The 15805-nt window shown below is 43.5% G+C and overlaps 1 protein-coding gene across 3 annotated transcripts in view; it reads left to right on the forward strand.

Moving 5' to 3' along the window:
* The window catches only part of ccdc88c (coiled-coil domain containing 88C), a 44278-nt gene that overhangs the window by 21829 nt on the left and 6644 nt on the right, over window positions 1-15805 (forward strand). For 2 of the 3 annotated variants that reach the window (XM_010745135.3, XM_027278698.1), the window contains exons 7-26: window positions 1332-1475; window positions 1731-1966; window positions 2463-2544; window positions 3355-3513; window positions 3763-3909; window positions 4156-4306; window positions 4412-4593; window positions 4686-4823; window positions 4920-5204; window positions 5285-6082; window positions 6166-6293; window positions 6395-6536; window positions 8709-8858; window positions 8960-9121; window positions 9202-9479; window positions 9971-10114; window positions 11631-11817; window positions 11908-12053; window positions 12560-12649; window positions 12737-13041. In XM_010745135.3, coding sequence (XP_010743437.2) covers window positions 1332-1475; window positions 1731-1966; window positions 2463-2544; window positions 3355-3513; window positions 3763-3909; window positions 4156-4306; window positions 4412-4593; window positions 4686-4823; window positions 4920-5204; window positions 5285-6082; window positions 6166-6293; window positions 6395-6536; window positions 8709-8858; window positions 8960-9121; window positions 9202-9479; window positions 9971-10114; window positions 11631-11817; window positions 11908-12053; window positions 12560-12649; window positions 12737-13041 — 4054 coding nt within the window. Of the gene's footprint in view, window positions 1-1331; window positions 1476-1730; window positions 1967-2462; window positions 2545-3354; window positions 3514-3762; window positions 3910-4155; window positions 4307-4411; window positions 4594-4685; window positions 4824-4919; window positions 5205-5284; window positions 6083-6165; window positions 6294-6394; window positions 6537-8708; window positions 8859-8959; window positions 9122-9201; window positions 9480-9970; window positions 10115-11630; window positions 11818-11907; window positions 12054-12559; window positions 12650-12736; window positions 13042-15389; window positions 15653-15805 lie in introns of those variants that run through there. The other variant, XM_019257055.2, reaches the window with a different exon arrangement.

A 15805-nucleotide genomic window follows, 5' to 3' on the forward strand; every position in this document is an offset into this window, starting at 1 on the left:
GCACTGTCGCTGACTGCCTGCTCTGCAGTTGGGGAAACAATTAGTCAATCGTCCAGATATGGCAAGACCGTGAAACCCCTGGCCTGTATGGGAGCAAGGGCCGCTGCCACGCACCTCGTAAATATGCGAGGGGCAAGTGAGAGACTGAGCGGCATCACCTTGAATTGGTAAGCCTGGTCCTGAAAGGCGGATCTCACGAACTGCCTGTGGTGTGGAGCAATGGGTACGTGAAGATAGGCATCTCTGAGATCTATTGACACAAACTAGGCCCCCTGTGCCACTGACTAGAGAACATCTGCCATCAGCAACATTCGAAATGGCAGGACCTTTAAAAACCTCTTCAGCCCCTGCAGGCCTTGGATTGAGCAGAACCCGCCATCCTTCTTCGGGATTAAAAAATACACTGAATAAAACCTGGATGCCAGAGTGTCAACTTTGCGAGCCAAAGTGTCCACCTTGCTAACTTTCCTAGGAGTCCCACGTGAGGCATTACTGCATCTGCGTCCACGTCCCCTAGGTGCCGCTGGGCCTGCGCTCCCGCTAGAGGGGGGCCATCCATACAAAAGTTACAGACATGCAAGCTCAACATGGCCTAAAGTGGCACAGTTTCCAGAAAAAAACACGAAAGAAAAATACAGTCAAAACTATGCTGCACAATTATCTCATGAACAGTGTAAGACAGTCACAGCGAAAACAGTGTGGCGTACCGCTACACAAAAATTCCAAAGTCCAAACGCATCCGCACCGGAGCGTGCCTCAAAAACATTTAATTCAACAAGTCAGTGCACTCAGCACTGCTGGACAACTTAAAGCAAGATTTCTGACTGTCCAGTCTAATGGCGTGCTTACTGCCGTTACAACCCCCGAAAGCAGACGGACGAAAAACCGAAGCACCAACCCTTAGGTTACGAGACAACCGGTGGCGAGCCAAACTGACCTGCTATCAGATTTTTCCTCAACTGCGAGAAGATAGAAGGAACAGATCGCGTGATGACATGGGGGTTTTATACTGGGGCGTGCGCCCTAACGTCATCACATGGTCACAGGTGACTTTGTTGGTATAATACCTCAACCTGCGCATATATGCGAGATGGAGATCCACCCCTCTGGCGGTCAGGAAGATTGAAATAGAACCAGTCTACTTCTACAACACCACAGCCCTTCTTATTAACATAATCTTTTCACATCATGGAGAAAGTGATTTTCACTCGACTACAAAAGGATAAATACTGGAGAAAATGGGGTTGTTAGAACCATCTAGACTGATTGTGACGTAATACCCCAGACTAATTTGTTCTTTGTCTGTTTTATGTGTGCGTTGTCTGTTGCAGGTGACTCATAACCAGCTGAATGTTCTCGACCTGTCCTGGCTGGAGGAGGGATCTGAGCTCACACATGAAGAACTGGAACCTCTGTCCCGCAACATGGCTGTGTCGCTACAGCAACTGATTGACCAGAGAGACAAAGCCAGTGAGGTACTCATGCACGACAACTACCACCGCCGAGCTGACTACCACCAGACGTTATTGTCTACTTATATGATGAATATAATGCAGTTCATTTAGTTACATGTGTTTGATTATTGTGATTTAAATCCAGTTTGTAGTGTTCAAATGTGTAAGATCAGATAATTGGTCAATATGTAAGACATTAAAACTCTTCCTGTGACTTTATTTTAATTGGAAAAACGAGTGAAACGTGAATTGATCAAAAACGCTTCTGCCTTCCAGGTGATTGTGGATCTGACCCAGGAGAGAGACTATCTCTGCAGTCAGCAACCCCAGGAAGGGTGCAGGAATTTGGGCATGAACAGCCCAGAGCGTGGCCACAATTCTGGAGGAGACATGGGTGTGAATAATGGAGGATCGTCTGCAATCGTGTCTAAGCTGACCAAAGAGGAGAAGCAGCATCTGTCTGTAGAGCTCGCTGATACAAAGTCCAAGCTCCGCAGATACAGACAAGAACTGTGAGTCTTTTACAACTTAAACAAAAAAGTCGAATGTGGCTGAAACAGGAGCTCAGACTGTTGCACAGCAGAGTTCAAAAGGTTTCTGTGTGTATCGCTGCTTTAAGGCTCAGTTGTGGCAATACAAGCAGCAGCTGGAAGTCATTACACATCCAACATAGCTTATTATGCTGTCGAGTTCTGATCGATCTACAATGTAATTACATAGGGCATCCATCTATTTGGAGATACACTCCCACTTTACACACAGCAGCTAGAAGTGGTTCTGCAGAATATACTGTCCAGATTATTTTAGCTGGATATATTAAAGACTTCCAGTCAGACAAATTCACTGTATGTGTCTCCAGTCTCATAACTGTTAGCTGTCAAGCTCTTCAATTACTATCAACCCATCCTGACATTACCAGGGTGTGGGGCTGATTATACAGTACAACATGATGACGGATTGTAACATTTTTAATTGAACCTAAACTGTTATTTGTGCGTTTGTTTGTAGGGAGGAGAAGACAGAGCAGCTGATGGATTCAAAGCATGAAGTGGAGCGTCTGGATCAGGAGTTACAGAGGCTGAAACAGGAGGTCAGGACATATATCTGTATATCTATATATATGTAGATGTAGATGTGTGTATAGAGGGTATGGTTTGGCTGTCTTCATCTCCAGAACGAGCGAGGTTCAAACTCATGTAACAACATAATTTAAGTTTTTGTTTGAGTCACTGCTGAATCACTCTTAGTGTGATCGTCACCAAACAAACTGCTGGCTGCTGTTTGCATTGCCTTGACATGTGACGTGACTTTAGCACAGCAAGTTACACTATGCAGCTGTCATCTCAGGAAACTATGGAACAACACATATGGAACTATGTGGTAAACAAAAAAGTGTTAAACAAACCAGAATGTTTTTTTTACATTCTTTAAAGTAGCCTCCCTTTGCTCTGATGACAGCTTTGTACATTCTTGATTCTCAGTCAGCTTCTCGATCATCAAATTATCTCTTAGAAAGGCACACCAGGTTTGTTTAACACTCTTTTGCATACCACACAATCCCATATATGTTCTATCATAGTTTTTTATGTCTTCAGAGTTCATCTACAATGTAGAACATTATAAAAATAAAGAAGTAAAAACACTGAATGAGAAGGCGTGGCCAGACTTTTGACTGGTACGGTACAGAAGCTTAAAATGTTTTGATTTGTTTTTTATTAGTTCTTCATTGTCACTCTATGTTTTCTCCAGTAATACAATCCTGAAACTCATTCTGTTCATTCTGTCTATTATAGCTTCTAAATATATTTCAAACTTGCATAACTCTGTACAGATGTTAAGGGTTAGAAGTGAGATGTCAGTGTATTACCTGACCTTTCTTTATGCCATTGTCCTGCTACAGAACCAGTCTCTGTCCTGTGAGGCTCGTTCGGTCAGAGTATACCGGGACGAGGTCGACTCTCTGAGGGAAAAAGCGTCACGGGTGGACCGTCTGGAGACTGAACTATCGAGATGTAAAGAGAAACTCAACGATGTTCACTTCTACAAGACCAGAGTGGAGGTACAAACGCAGCTTCGGGGTCATAAACTCTAACTTCTCTGGTCTTATTAAAATGCATGAACCTGTCAGCTAACAGAAGAGACACACTATGAAGCCAGAATGACTTAGCAGCTGCCACTGGCAGTCCACTCAGTGACTGTGTGTGTGTGTGTGTGTGTGTGTGTGTGTGTGTGTGTGTGTGTGTGGTGTGTGTGTGTGGTGTGGTGTGGTGTGGTGTGTGTGTGTGTGTGTGTGTGTGTGGTTATTCAGGAGCTTCGTGACGACAATTTGACTCTGATGGAGACAAAGGTGCTGTTGGAGGAGCAGCTGTCGGCTTCCAGGGGGCGCTGTGATAAACTGCACACATTGGAGAAAGACAACCTGTTACTACGAGCTAAAATACACGATCTGGAGATGGTAATACACTCAATCAAGAGTCAAAATGTTTAGAGAGGTTTTAAATGCACATTAACACACATATCACAACATCTAAAATCCGTGGTTGTGTTATAAACTACCACCCCCATATAATGAACAAAGCAACCATATAATTTATGAATTAGAGCTGCCAGACCTTTATCAGCACAAAAAATCGCCTTAGTTGTAAAATATTTGTATCAAAATGTTGAAAGGACTCACACACGCTGCTAATTTGTTGTGCAGGAGAGGGACAATGAACGTCGAAGGTTGGAGGAGCTGGTGGAGGAGAACATGCTGCTGGAGATTGGACAGAAGCAGAGCATGAATGAGTCAGCTCACCTAGGCTGGGAGCTGGAACAGCTAACCAAGAACCATGACAACACTAACACAGAGAGTGAGACGCTCACTTTTTTTTTTCCTCTCCATGATATTCATTTATATCCTCTTCTAACTGTGCGTCCATAAATGCTACTTTCATATGTATTCTTCTCCGTTACAGCTCGTAAGTCGTTGGTTCATGAGCTGAACGAGTGTGTCTCCAGCCGGGTGTTAAAGCTCGAGAAGGAAAACCGGGAGCTTCAGACTTCGATAGAGAGACTGAAAGAGGACAACCACCTCCTGCAGGAGCAGCAGCTCCACACACAGGAACTGGACAGGGAGAACCAAAGCCTCAGCAAGAAGGTAAGAGCCCTGAATGTGTTAAAGCCCCTTGTACAGTGTGGTACTTATTTGTATGTTCCTAATAACTGTGGTACCTTTATCTTGTTTGTTAGTTGGAGCGTCTTCAGGGTTTGTTGGATCAGGAGAGACTGACCAATCAGGACATGGAGTCTCTGGGAGAGGACATACTGAAAGAAAAACAGAGTCTGGAGAGAGAAATGCACACTCTGAGGGCAGAGAGAGACAGACAGGTAGTTAACACATACACACAGTTAGGTAAGACATTGTTAATGCGCACTATAAGAGACCATTGATGATGCATTGTTCCACTCATCCCGTCCAATCAGATCTCAGAGTTGGAGAGTGAGAAGCAGCACCTCGCTGACGCAGTGGCGTCCCTTCAGGAGCGCGCTCAGTCAAACAACGAGGCGAGGGTCCGTGAGGTAGAAGTCGAAAACCGCCTGCTGCACCAGAACATCACTGACACCAGCTCCCGATTGGCCAGCTTAGAAACCCAGCTCAAAGTGGTCAGTGAGGAGGCAGAGAGGCTGAGGGAGAGGGCGGGGCGGTGCGAGGAGGTGGAAAGAGAGGCAGCGAGGCTGGAGAGGAGCAGGGACGCTCTGAATAGAGAGGTAATAAAAACCTGAAACTGTTTTATCATGAATTTATGTTTGATGAATTATTTTTTAAAGATCATTATTTCCTCCTCCAGGTCACCTCCTTGCGTGCATGCAGCGAGCGGTCTGAGGCTCTAGAGAAGCAGGTGTCCTCCCTGGAGCAGGAGATGCACAGGCTGAAGCGGGAGGCAGAGGAGGCCCAGCGTGAGCTGCAGAGACTGGGGAGGCACGAGGCGGAGAGCACCCTGCTGTCGAAGGAAAACCTGGAACTGCGATGCTCCCTGGAAAACCTGCGCTCCTCAACCGCCCGCCTGGCCACCCTACAGGAGGAGCATAAAGAGGCCCAGAGAGAGACACAGGAGCTGCACAGGAGGCTGGAGGAAGCCAGAGAGGAGGTGCAAGGAGAGAGGAAGAGGGTAGAGAGGCTTGAGCTGAACGTGGCAGCTCTGAACCAGGAGAAGCACAGCTTAGAGGAGGTAATACAGAGAAGCAAAGAAGAGAAGGAAGAGATCGAGGGAGAGAGGCGGGAGACACACAACAGAGAAGAAGAGCTGAAAAGGGAAGTGGAAGTACTGAAGGTGGAGCAGAGAAGAAAGGAGGAAATTGACAAGGAGAGGAGGAAGCTGCAGTTGGACTTGGAGCAGTCGGAGAAGGGCAGGAAGCACTTGGAGAAAGAGAGCTGGAGGATCAGAACACTGTTGGAGGGTAAAGAGACGGAGCTGGAGGAGAAAACCAGGCGACTGGTGACGGTGGAAAAAGAGGGTACGGCTCTGAGTAAGGAGGTCAATAGGCTGAAGGAGGTGGCGGTAAAAGCCAAGGAGCTGGAGAGGGAGAACAAAGAGCTGCAGAAACAGGCGACTATTGACAAGAGGACTCTGGCTACTCTGAGAGAGGTGAGAGGGAAAAACTTGAAGACACACAAAGTCTATTTGTATGAAAACGTGTATGTGGAGTCGTCATGGTCGTGTGTTTGCAGGAACTGGTGTCAGAGAAGCTGAGTGTTCAGCAGCAGAGTGTTGAGTTGGAGAGGCTTAACGAAGAACTGGAGAAGATTGGACTGAACAGAGAAAAACTGCTGCAGCAAGAGCACACGCTGGAGGACAGGTAGCTTCCAGGCCTAGCGATCAGAATGATATGATTTCATGTGTAGAAATGAATCTCAGGTGTGTAATTGATTCATTTTTACATTGTGCATTGTACATCAGCAGGTACAGGCTGCTGGAGTCTCGGCTGGAGGAAACTGTCCAACAGACGATGAAGATTAAAGAGGAGAAAATCTCAAGTCTAGAGAGGAAAGTAGAAGAGAGCAGCGCACTCAACGCTACGCTACGTGCTGAACTAGCTACCGTAAGGACATGCCTAAAGAGTGTTTTATACACATAATATATACAGTACGATATACAGCAATCAATGTGGGTAAAATGTATAAATAAACAGGGTGGCTGTTGGTTCTTTTAAAGCAACATTGCGTTTAAATCAGTATTTGTTGTGATTTGTCTCCTCCAGTTTCAGATCGTAATCCCACTGTGGTAAATATGTTCAGCTGTACACGTGTATTTGTTCTGATTATATTACGTATGAGCAAGATCAACAACACAAGACATAGCAGCAGCTAATATTACTGACTAGTTCAACAGCAGTCAGCCCAGCTCGGCGTCTGTCTTTCAGCCTTTTATTTCACCAAGCTCTCACCAACCACTAAAAGTCAGTCCCACATTTACTCTTGTCCGGCAGCTTCTTGCTCGCTCACTCTCTTCTTTTCTCTTCTTAGCTTCCTCCGTCAACGTCCTCTTCAGTCTCTTCTCCTTTGTCATTATGTCCATAGTTATGTCCATATCCTCCCCATCAGCATTCCCCCGCACCCCAGCCCTGTAAACCCCCTCTTCTTGCCAGTGGTGCTTAACGGCGGTGGTATAAACACTAACACTCCCCCGGTGCTTTGAGCTCACAGTCCGGGCAGCCCGGCTAACAAACTGAGCTAACATCTGTTAGTTTATGAGAGAAAAGTTACAAAATGTTGCTTTAATTTAATCCAGTGTTCTGCACTGTGTAGCCTCCGCACATTTCCTATCCGGAAAATAAATACAAGGTACAATAGTTAATCTGCAATATAACATCCGACAGCCGATTAAATCAATTTCCAGTTCAACCAACAGCTGGGAAAAGCTGAGGTGACTGCCTGCAGGCTAAATGAGACATTAATCTGTTTATTTCAACATCATGTATGAATTATAAAACCGAGAACCTAAATAATAATTTAGCTCTAAGTGACTCTAACAATATGTATTTGCTCAGTTTATTTTCATTGCAAACTTGGTCTCAAACACTGGCATTATAACATCTTTTAACTTGCTGATACCTGTAGACTAATGTGTCCTTTGTGCTGTATTGAAATATTTGCCTCAGGAGTGAAACGTCATCACTCTCACTAATCCATTTCAATCCTTTGCTCACAGAGTGAGTCCACATGAAAGGAATGTGGCATCAACAGCTCATAAAGCATAATCGTCGTGTTTTATTGACAATAAATCTTCTACATTTAATCACTGTAAGATTAAAACAATGTATGTCCAGGAGGATGAAAAAAACCTTTTTTCTCAGAAACTAGCTCACGAAATAAAACACTAATGAGACACACTCAGCACCTCAAATAAAAATCTGTGTTGACACAGACAACAGTGAACTTATTTTAAATTGAACTGTATTGTGTTTTATGATTCGATATGTGGGTGGTTCAGAGCCTCGACTCTCCTATTTACGTCTATAACTGATCATATGATATATAACTATCGATATCAAGGCTGTCCTACGTGTTTCCACAGAGCACATTGGCCTACTCAAAGCTATTTTACTATTTTAGATTGAAACCAACATAATCCAGGCTAATGGTCATCTGACACTGACAGCAGTCTGACTCAGTTCAGAGAGATCACAGAGCTCATCGTCTATCCTTGAATCAAACCTCAAAACATTATTTATCCTCCTCCTATCTAAACCTCTTTTCATTGGTCAACAAGGGTCGAAATACTGACCAAAGACGGTAGAGAATATGCCCAATGCATATATCGAAAACCTGCTTCTAAGGAAAGGGACATTTTACAGTGCAACAAGGACATGTTAGTGCAGCAATTACTGTGACAGTTAGATTTATCAAGTCCAGAGAGGCGGTACTCTCTGAAGAGCTGGGTCTTCAGTTATTTTAAGGTAGAGAGGGACGCCCCTGATCTGGTAAGAACTGGTCAGGAGGTAACATATAGAACCAAACACTATACTATAGGGAAACATTAGCAATTGGAATTTAATACGGGCGGCCACAGATACCCAGTGTAGGCTGGGAGGCCCGTCAGGACAGCGTTACAGCAATCGTGTAGTGAGATGACCACAGCCCGTATCAGGAGTTGGGTAGCATGTTGAGTCAAACACAGTTTCATCCTGGTTATTTCAACAGTGTATTTGGCTCTCACAATTATAATTAGGTGTTGTATCGTCGTGTTGAAGTATCTTTCTATTTTGCTGTAGGCGCGTCAGACACTGTCTGCACTGCGTCAACAACAGGAAGAGGAAGAAAACCACAACTCCCAGCAGCGCTCAAGAAGTGACCAGGGTCAACGGTCAGCCACTGCCGAACTGCTACGAATCAAAGATCATCTCATTGATGTAGAAAAGAATGTAAGACCTCACAGTACATCTCAGATTGAATATTCTCTTACATGTTGGTTTTCCTGCAGTTCATTCATTTATAACTCACCTTTATGAACTGTTCTCTGCAGAACGCCTCCCTGCAGACAGAGAGCAGTCTGCTGAAGGAGCAGCTGAAACAGCTGGAGAACCAGAACGCTTCTCTAAACAGCCAGATGGTGGCACAGCAGCGACACACCTCCACCCTGCAAGAGCAGAACTCAGCTTTACACACACAGACCGCAAAACTACAGGTACACACCAAACACTGCAGTCACATGACATCTTTGAAAACATCATTTATACTATATTGATGGATCCCGCTGTGTCGTAGGTGGAGAACTCCACCCTCTCCTCCCAGAGCGCATCTCTCATGGCCCAGAATGCAGTGCTCCAGGGTCAAGTCACTGCCTTGGAGACCGAGACGGAGTCGTGGCAGCGGCAGCGCGAGGAGGCGTGGCGGGGCAGGGAAAGCGTGCTCAGCGACCATGAGCGCCTGCTAAGCGTTCACGAGAGGCAAGCCCACGAGTACGAGCAGCTGATCAGTCAGCACACTGCACTGAAAGGCAAACAGAGGGCGCTAGAGAGCGAATACAAGACACTGCAGAGCAAGTAAGTGAATAACATCCAAACCTTACAGCGTAGAGTTCTCTAAATAACCCTGTGACATAAACACATGACCAGAAAATCATGAGTAGAGCATAACCCGCATCACGATCCGAGTCCTTCTAAAGGTCCAGTGTGTCAGAGTTAGGGGGCTTTATTTACTGTTAATGATAAAACAAAGGTAGAATTCACTGTAGATATTGACTTTATTGATGACGCTATGTGTCAACATCAGTCAGCTCTTAACTTGTTCACTCCCACAATGAAAACAGAGCTGTTCAGTTTGATGATCTCCTTAACTGAAACTGATATTCAAAAAAAGACCAACCATCACGTTTCCATCACCATCATTTTTGTATGTTGGGGAAACAGTGCAGTCTGCGAAGAAAGTAGACCCACACTACATGCTGTCAAAGCTTTATGTAAACAGTGTAAACAAACACTCCTCTGTATGTCTGTCTGTCTGTCTGTCTGTCTGTCTGTCTGTCTGTCTGCAGGTTTTGTACTTTGGTGCAGCAGAAGGAGAAATGGGAGGAGCAGGAGGGCCGTGGTCGGAAAGAAAAGGAGGAACTAAACCAGCAGATCCAGAAGAATCGGCTGCTACAGCAAGAGAATCTGCAGCTCAAAACAGAAGTGGACAGGTACTGTGTTTTTAAAAGAAGTATTTCGTTTTTGTTGTATTTTATATCAAAGGAAAGAAAAAAAAATGCAACAAAACATAAAAATTGTCAAGTGGTCTTACATCTTATTGAGGAGAGATCTTACGTTCCCATGATAACAGACGATACTCACGGTCTGAATTGTCTGTTCTGCTCCTGGCACTTTAATCCAGCTCTACATCCCGTCTCCTTCTCCTCAGTTGAGCAGGGATCTCCAGTCTTTCCACAGACAGTATGCTGCCTGGCACCCACATGGTGTCATAGCACCTATAAATGAGCTGCGATAGGGGCGGTGTTTAGCTCAGTAGGTACAGCAGCCGCCCCACATGCGAAGGCTCGCTGCGGAGGCCAAGGTTCAAATCCCGACCTGTGTGGCCCTTTCCGCATGTCATTCCCCATCTCTCTCCTCTCATATAATCAGTATAATGTAACCACCAATGCAGGCCATTGTGTGATCGCCCGTGTTAAACATATAATCAAAAAGCGTTTCCCGGGGTCGTAAGGGAATTTTTTCCCAAGTGGGTTTTCGCCCTTACTTGCATTGTTGTGGTGTTGAACTATTGGTGGGGATTTGATATCCCCAGAGGAGGGATATGTGGTGTTCTGCGTGACGCATATGGACTTTTGAATAAAACATGATAAAGACACACACATACACACACATAATGCACAAACACATAGACACATAAAGGCACACACATACACATACAAAATGCACAAACACACAGATTACACAGCTAGGACAGTATCAAATGTTTCTCTGCCACCAGATAACATTCAGCCAGTCTGTTTTCAGATTGGCCTTGACCAAGATTAAGGAGTCTAGCACACACACACACACCATGCAGGCTCATGGGAAACACATAGACAATATTACGTTCACGTGACGCTCAGAACACAGACATATGATTATAAGAAAGTACAGGACGGTGATGTAAGAGTGATGTAAAAATGGGTATAAAAGGTTGTGAAAAGTAAAAGTAAAGGTTAGTGCGGATTCGCAAGCAGCTGTCTCCGTGTTGTTATTTCATTGCGTTCTGGAAGGTTTTCTCCACAACAGTTTTCATGTCGATCTTAAGCTGTCCTATCAATAAAGGCCAAAAAAATAATATAAAAAAAAATATCTAAAAACAAAAGAGCTGCGATATTGCCTGAATAGATTGTAGAGAAAGAAAAAAAGATAGTTGGTAATTTGGCCAAAGTCTTTACAAGAATTTCTGATAGTTTGATCCCCTCTGACACAGGGATATCCCGTAGAAAATCAAATATTTTATGCAGTCTGTTTCTTGTGTGACCCCTTGTAAGAGCACGTATGGCAGAGTGGAGTATTAGTCCAGTATCAGTCTGCACACCAGCTTCTTGTGGTACTGAAATGGTTCAGATCCGGTACAGTGTGGCCAAGGTCAGAGGCCAAACCTTGGACCACAGCTGATTTAAAATTTTCCAGAGCTGATCACTCACACCTTCTTTCTGACTTCTCTTTGTTTCCCCTTTTTAGATTCACAGAGAGCCAATCACAGCAGTCGGAACAAAGTGAGGGGCTCCAGCAGCGTATGAATGAACTCAAGAGCTCATTGAGCTCTGCCCAGCTGGACGTGAGTCGATGGATGGCCCGATATGACACGCTCATGGAGCAACACCAGGGCCTGGATCTGACCATGACCAAACTAGACAACCACTGTGAGGTAAACAAGGGTGAAACAAGTAACAAACTACAGCTTTCCCTGAAGAGAACAAGTCTGGATCACCATCTTGTTGTCTCTTTCCTGACGTAGCTGTTGAGTCGATTGAAAGGAAACCTGGAAGAGGAGAACCACCACCTCCTGAGTCAGATCAACCTGCTGAGTCAGCAGAACCACTCTCTGCTGGAGAGGAGCATGGAGAGCAAAGAGCTGTATCACCAGGAGCAAAAACTATACATGTAACTGTCACCGCACCTGCAATACACATCACACATGTAGCAGCATCGATTATTATTGACTAATCTGCAAGTAATTTTCTTGACTAATTGATTAGCTGTCAGTCCATTAAAAAGTCCTCATGATGAAATGGCCTCATGATCTCAGATGTTTTGTTTTGTCCATAAAAATATTCAGTTTAATGTCATAGAGGACTAAAGAAACCAGAAAATATTCACATTTAAGAAGCTGAAATCAGAGAATTTGGACATTTATTCTTGAACAAATGACTCAAAATGATGAATAGATTATCAAAATAGTTGTGTTTACCTTAATAGTTAACAACTAATCGACATAAACATAAAACACTTGCTCTTCTGTTGTATATATCACTAGTAACACGACTATACTATACTATATTAGAATAAAGCAGACATCACCATTAACAAATTATGTATCAATACTCAGATGTTGAAAGAAGCTTCAGAAAGAATTATAACAGTGTCTGTCTGTTTCTGTCTTCATGCAGTGATAAACTGAACGCTCTTCGACGTCAGAAAGAGAAGCTCGAGGAGAAGATCATGGACCAGTACAAGTTCTACGACCCCACACCTAAAAAGTGAATTGCTTTTATCAAAATATGGATTGGCTGCATCAGCCCCATATTGATGTTTGATATATGACAGATGTTGTTGTGTGCCGTCAGGAGGAGTCAGTGGTCTGGAGCCAAAGCTTTAGCCAAACTGATCAAACCCCGAAAGGAGGGCAGCAGGGAGAGAGGGAGCGACAGAGACAAGGAAGGAGGCAAAGACAGAGAGCGAGCCAAGTGTGCCCCAGACATCCCACTACCCGCTCTGCCTCCCCTCCTCCCACCTGAAACACCACCTCCAGTTCCTCTGCGGACAGCAAGCGACATGCAGGACGGCGGCCACGCTCACAGTAACCACAATAACCACACCATCAGCCCCACTTTGGGACCCCAGAGTCCAGCCCTCACCCCCATCAGCCGAGGTAAACACACTCAGAGATAACAGAGCACCTCATAACATTTATTACCAGGAGATGTCTTGTGATGGGTTATTTAAGTTCACAACAGAATATTGATATTATATATTCAAAATTTTGTTGAATACTGTTCCAATTCAATCCAAAACCACAAAGCTGGTGGAACATGGTGGTTGGGGTCAGGCGCACTACCCTATCTGCTCCTGTAGAGGGTGCTGTTGACCAACACATACCTGACTGATTATTGACAGCTACTGTTCCTCACGTCTGTTAACATCCTCTGTATCTTTTCTCTACTCCATTTCCACTCCTGCTGTAGAAAAACTAGTCAGTAAACAAGTAAGCTGATTGGACGAGAGTCATTCCATAAGTGCTGATATGGACGCATAACAGAAGAAGAGACATTTTAAAAGTGCCAATGTGTCAATTCTGCATCAATATAAAGTTAAACTGTGTTTGTGTACAAACTTTATGTTTTGGATTTTGTCACCTCAACAACTCTCAACCAGCGTTACATTAGTGTTAGACGACTATAAGTTTCAAACATGAAGATTTCTCACTAAAGTAAGAGCTGGTTGATGGATCAAATACACACTGAATAAAACAGACTCATTCAGATTAAACTGACTTTTAAATGAACAATTCAAAATCCATGAACATCTAACGTAGGGATGTGCTGGTATCAACTTTTCATGCTATGCTGATGATAACAGTATTATCTCAGATCTTATTATTAGAACTGAAGTACATTAAACTGACTTCATACTTTGTTGACCTCAGATTTAATTAAACAAACACGGCATATTTCAACTGTATTTGACTTTAAATTGATGCAAAAGTAGTAACATGAGACAAACTTTAAATAACCATGAACGGTCATAGAAACTGTTGGTGCTGTCGTTACAGCACAAAGTAAAACCAACATACAACCACGTCTTTAAATCTTTTGAATTAATCTCTTTTTCTTGGCATACATAAATGTTGGGAACTGTTCACTGTGACTACTTGATGCTTACTCTTCATCATTCTGTTCTTTATAGTCGAACGATGTTCTAGTGCATGGCCTGAACGGTTTTATTTCCATGGGTTGACTTTTTATGGTTCTACTCTTAGATGGGATTCTTGTCACGGCTGAGCTCAATTCACTCGTAGCTCAATAAGCAACTCATCTTATTTAACACGAGGACCACCAAGAGGTCTTACCACACTTGTGTTTGCAAATACACCTAACTCTGCTAAAATAAAACTCAGAAATCTCTAAAATCATCTAGTGAATCATGAAAAGAAGAGAAAATATGATAATATAATGTTCTTGTTTGTTTGTTGTAGCCTACAGTTTATGATGATTAATTTTGAAAATGTATTTAACCTTTTTGATCTGTAATGGTAAGCAACAAGATAACAAGATACAAAGTTGTTTACTTGTTGACAGGGTTTTAATGTCAGTGCTTGTAGTTTTGTGTTTAGTTTTTCTCTGTGTGCTTCAGTACCAATAATTAAAACTTATCCTGGTTGAGCTGTAAACTCAACTTAGTTTCTATTGGCCCAGAGTCATCAGGAGAGGCTGCCATATAAAGCTGTGTGTCATCAGCGTAGCTATAAAAATTTGAAAAAATTGAACCTTGGGGAACACCACATTTAATTTTACAGCTTTTGATGCTACCTATACTAAACCAGTGAAGATGTTTTTACAATTCACACCGTTGCGTTTGGGTAAAAATTCCCCCCTTGGGCGGTTCTCGTGGAGATGAGATAAGTTCGCCAGTATTGTAGTCAAGACCAACTAAACCGAGACCAAGTCAAGACTTGACCATATATAGCCTACCTTTAGTAGGTAGCTAATATTCACCAAAACTCTTTCAGTGAAGCGTGCTTGCTACATTGCTACCCTCAGTAAGCGTCACCTTGCCGTATTTACAAACCGGTGTGTGTTCTTTCAGATGCTGTTTTGCAGATGATCTTTGTGATTTAGGAAACCAAATTTTATTCCAGAAGATTTGGCTGATGTCTGCTCCCAGACAGTTAACAAATAAATCAGACAGTGCACAGGCAATTAAATTATATCCCTGCAGTTGTGGTCTTCACTGGTCTTGATTCCTCTTCGTCTGAGACTGAGACAAGCAACACGGAGCTTCACACTTAACTTAAATTCAGAATGAGTTGAGGTCAGCCTTGAGCCTGATGCATGAATTTTACTTTTGCAATGGATTTCTGTTTTCTTATTTTTATTCTTATGGATTTTCTTGCATGATATCTGACAATCACATACTTAATAACTTCTTAACCAACTTTTTTCTTTAATTGACTCATTGTTTCATCCATTTTCTTTACATTTCTCCATCTCTCCATCTCAGCTCCTTCCAACCCAAAACGCTTCGGTTTCTTCCGCAGTAAAAGTCAAGACAAGCTCCTCTCCCCAAACTCCTCCTCCTCCACCTCCTCTTCCCGTCCCTCTCTCTCTCTCACCAGAAGACTGCGATTCTGGTCTTCCACTGACATCACAGCTGACGGCATCACTAGCCAGCCAATGTCAGCCAACGGAGTATTCTAAAATCCTCCTTAACCATACACATCCTCATCATCATCACCATCATCTTTACCTCCACCTGTCCAACAACACTTCCCAAAAATGCACACATCATACATGCACTTCATAAACACTAATATAGCACAAAATGCACAATATGCACACAAAACACACACAAACAGGTGCGTGTTGCGGTTGTGAGCCAGCCAGTGTTACTAGTAAGTAGTAGAGATGGTTTATGTA

This window comes from Larimichthys crocea, chromosome V, assembly GCF_000972845.2.
Source record: "Larimichthys crocea isolate SSNF chromosome V, L_crocea_2.0, whole genome shotgun sequence".
NCBI classification, from domain to species: Eukaryota; Metazoa; Chordata; class Actinopteri; family Sciaenidae; genus Larimichthys; species Larimichthys crocea.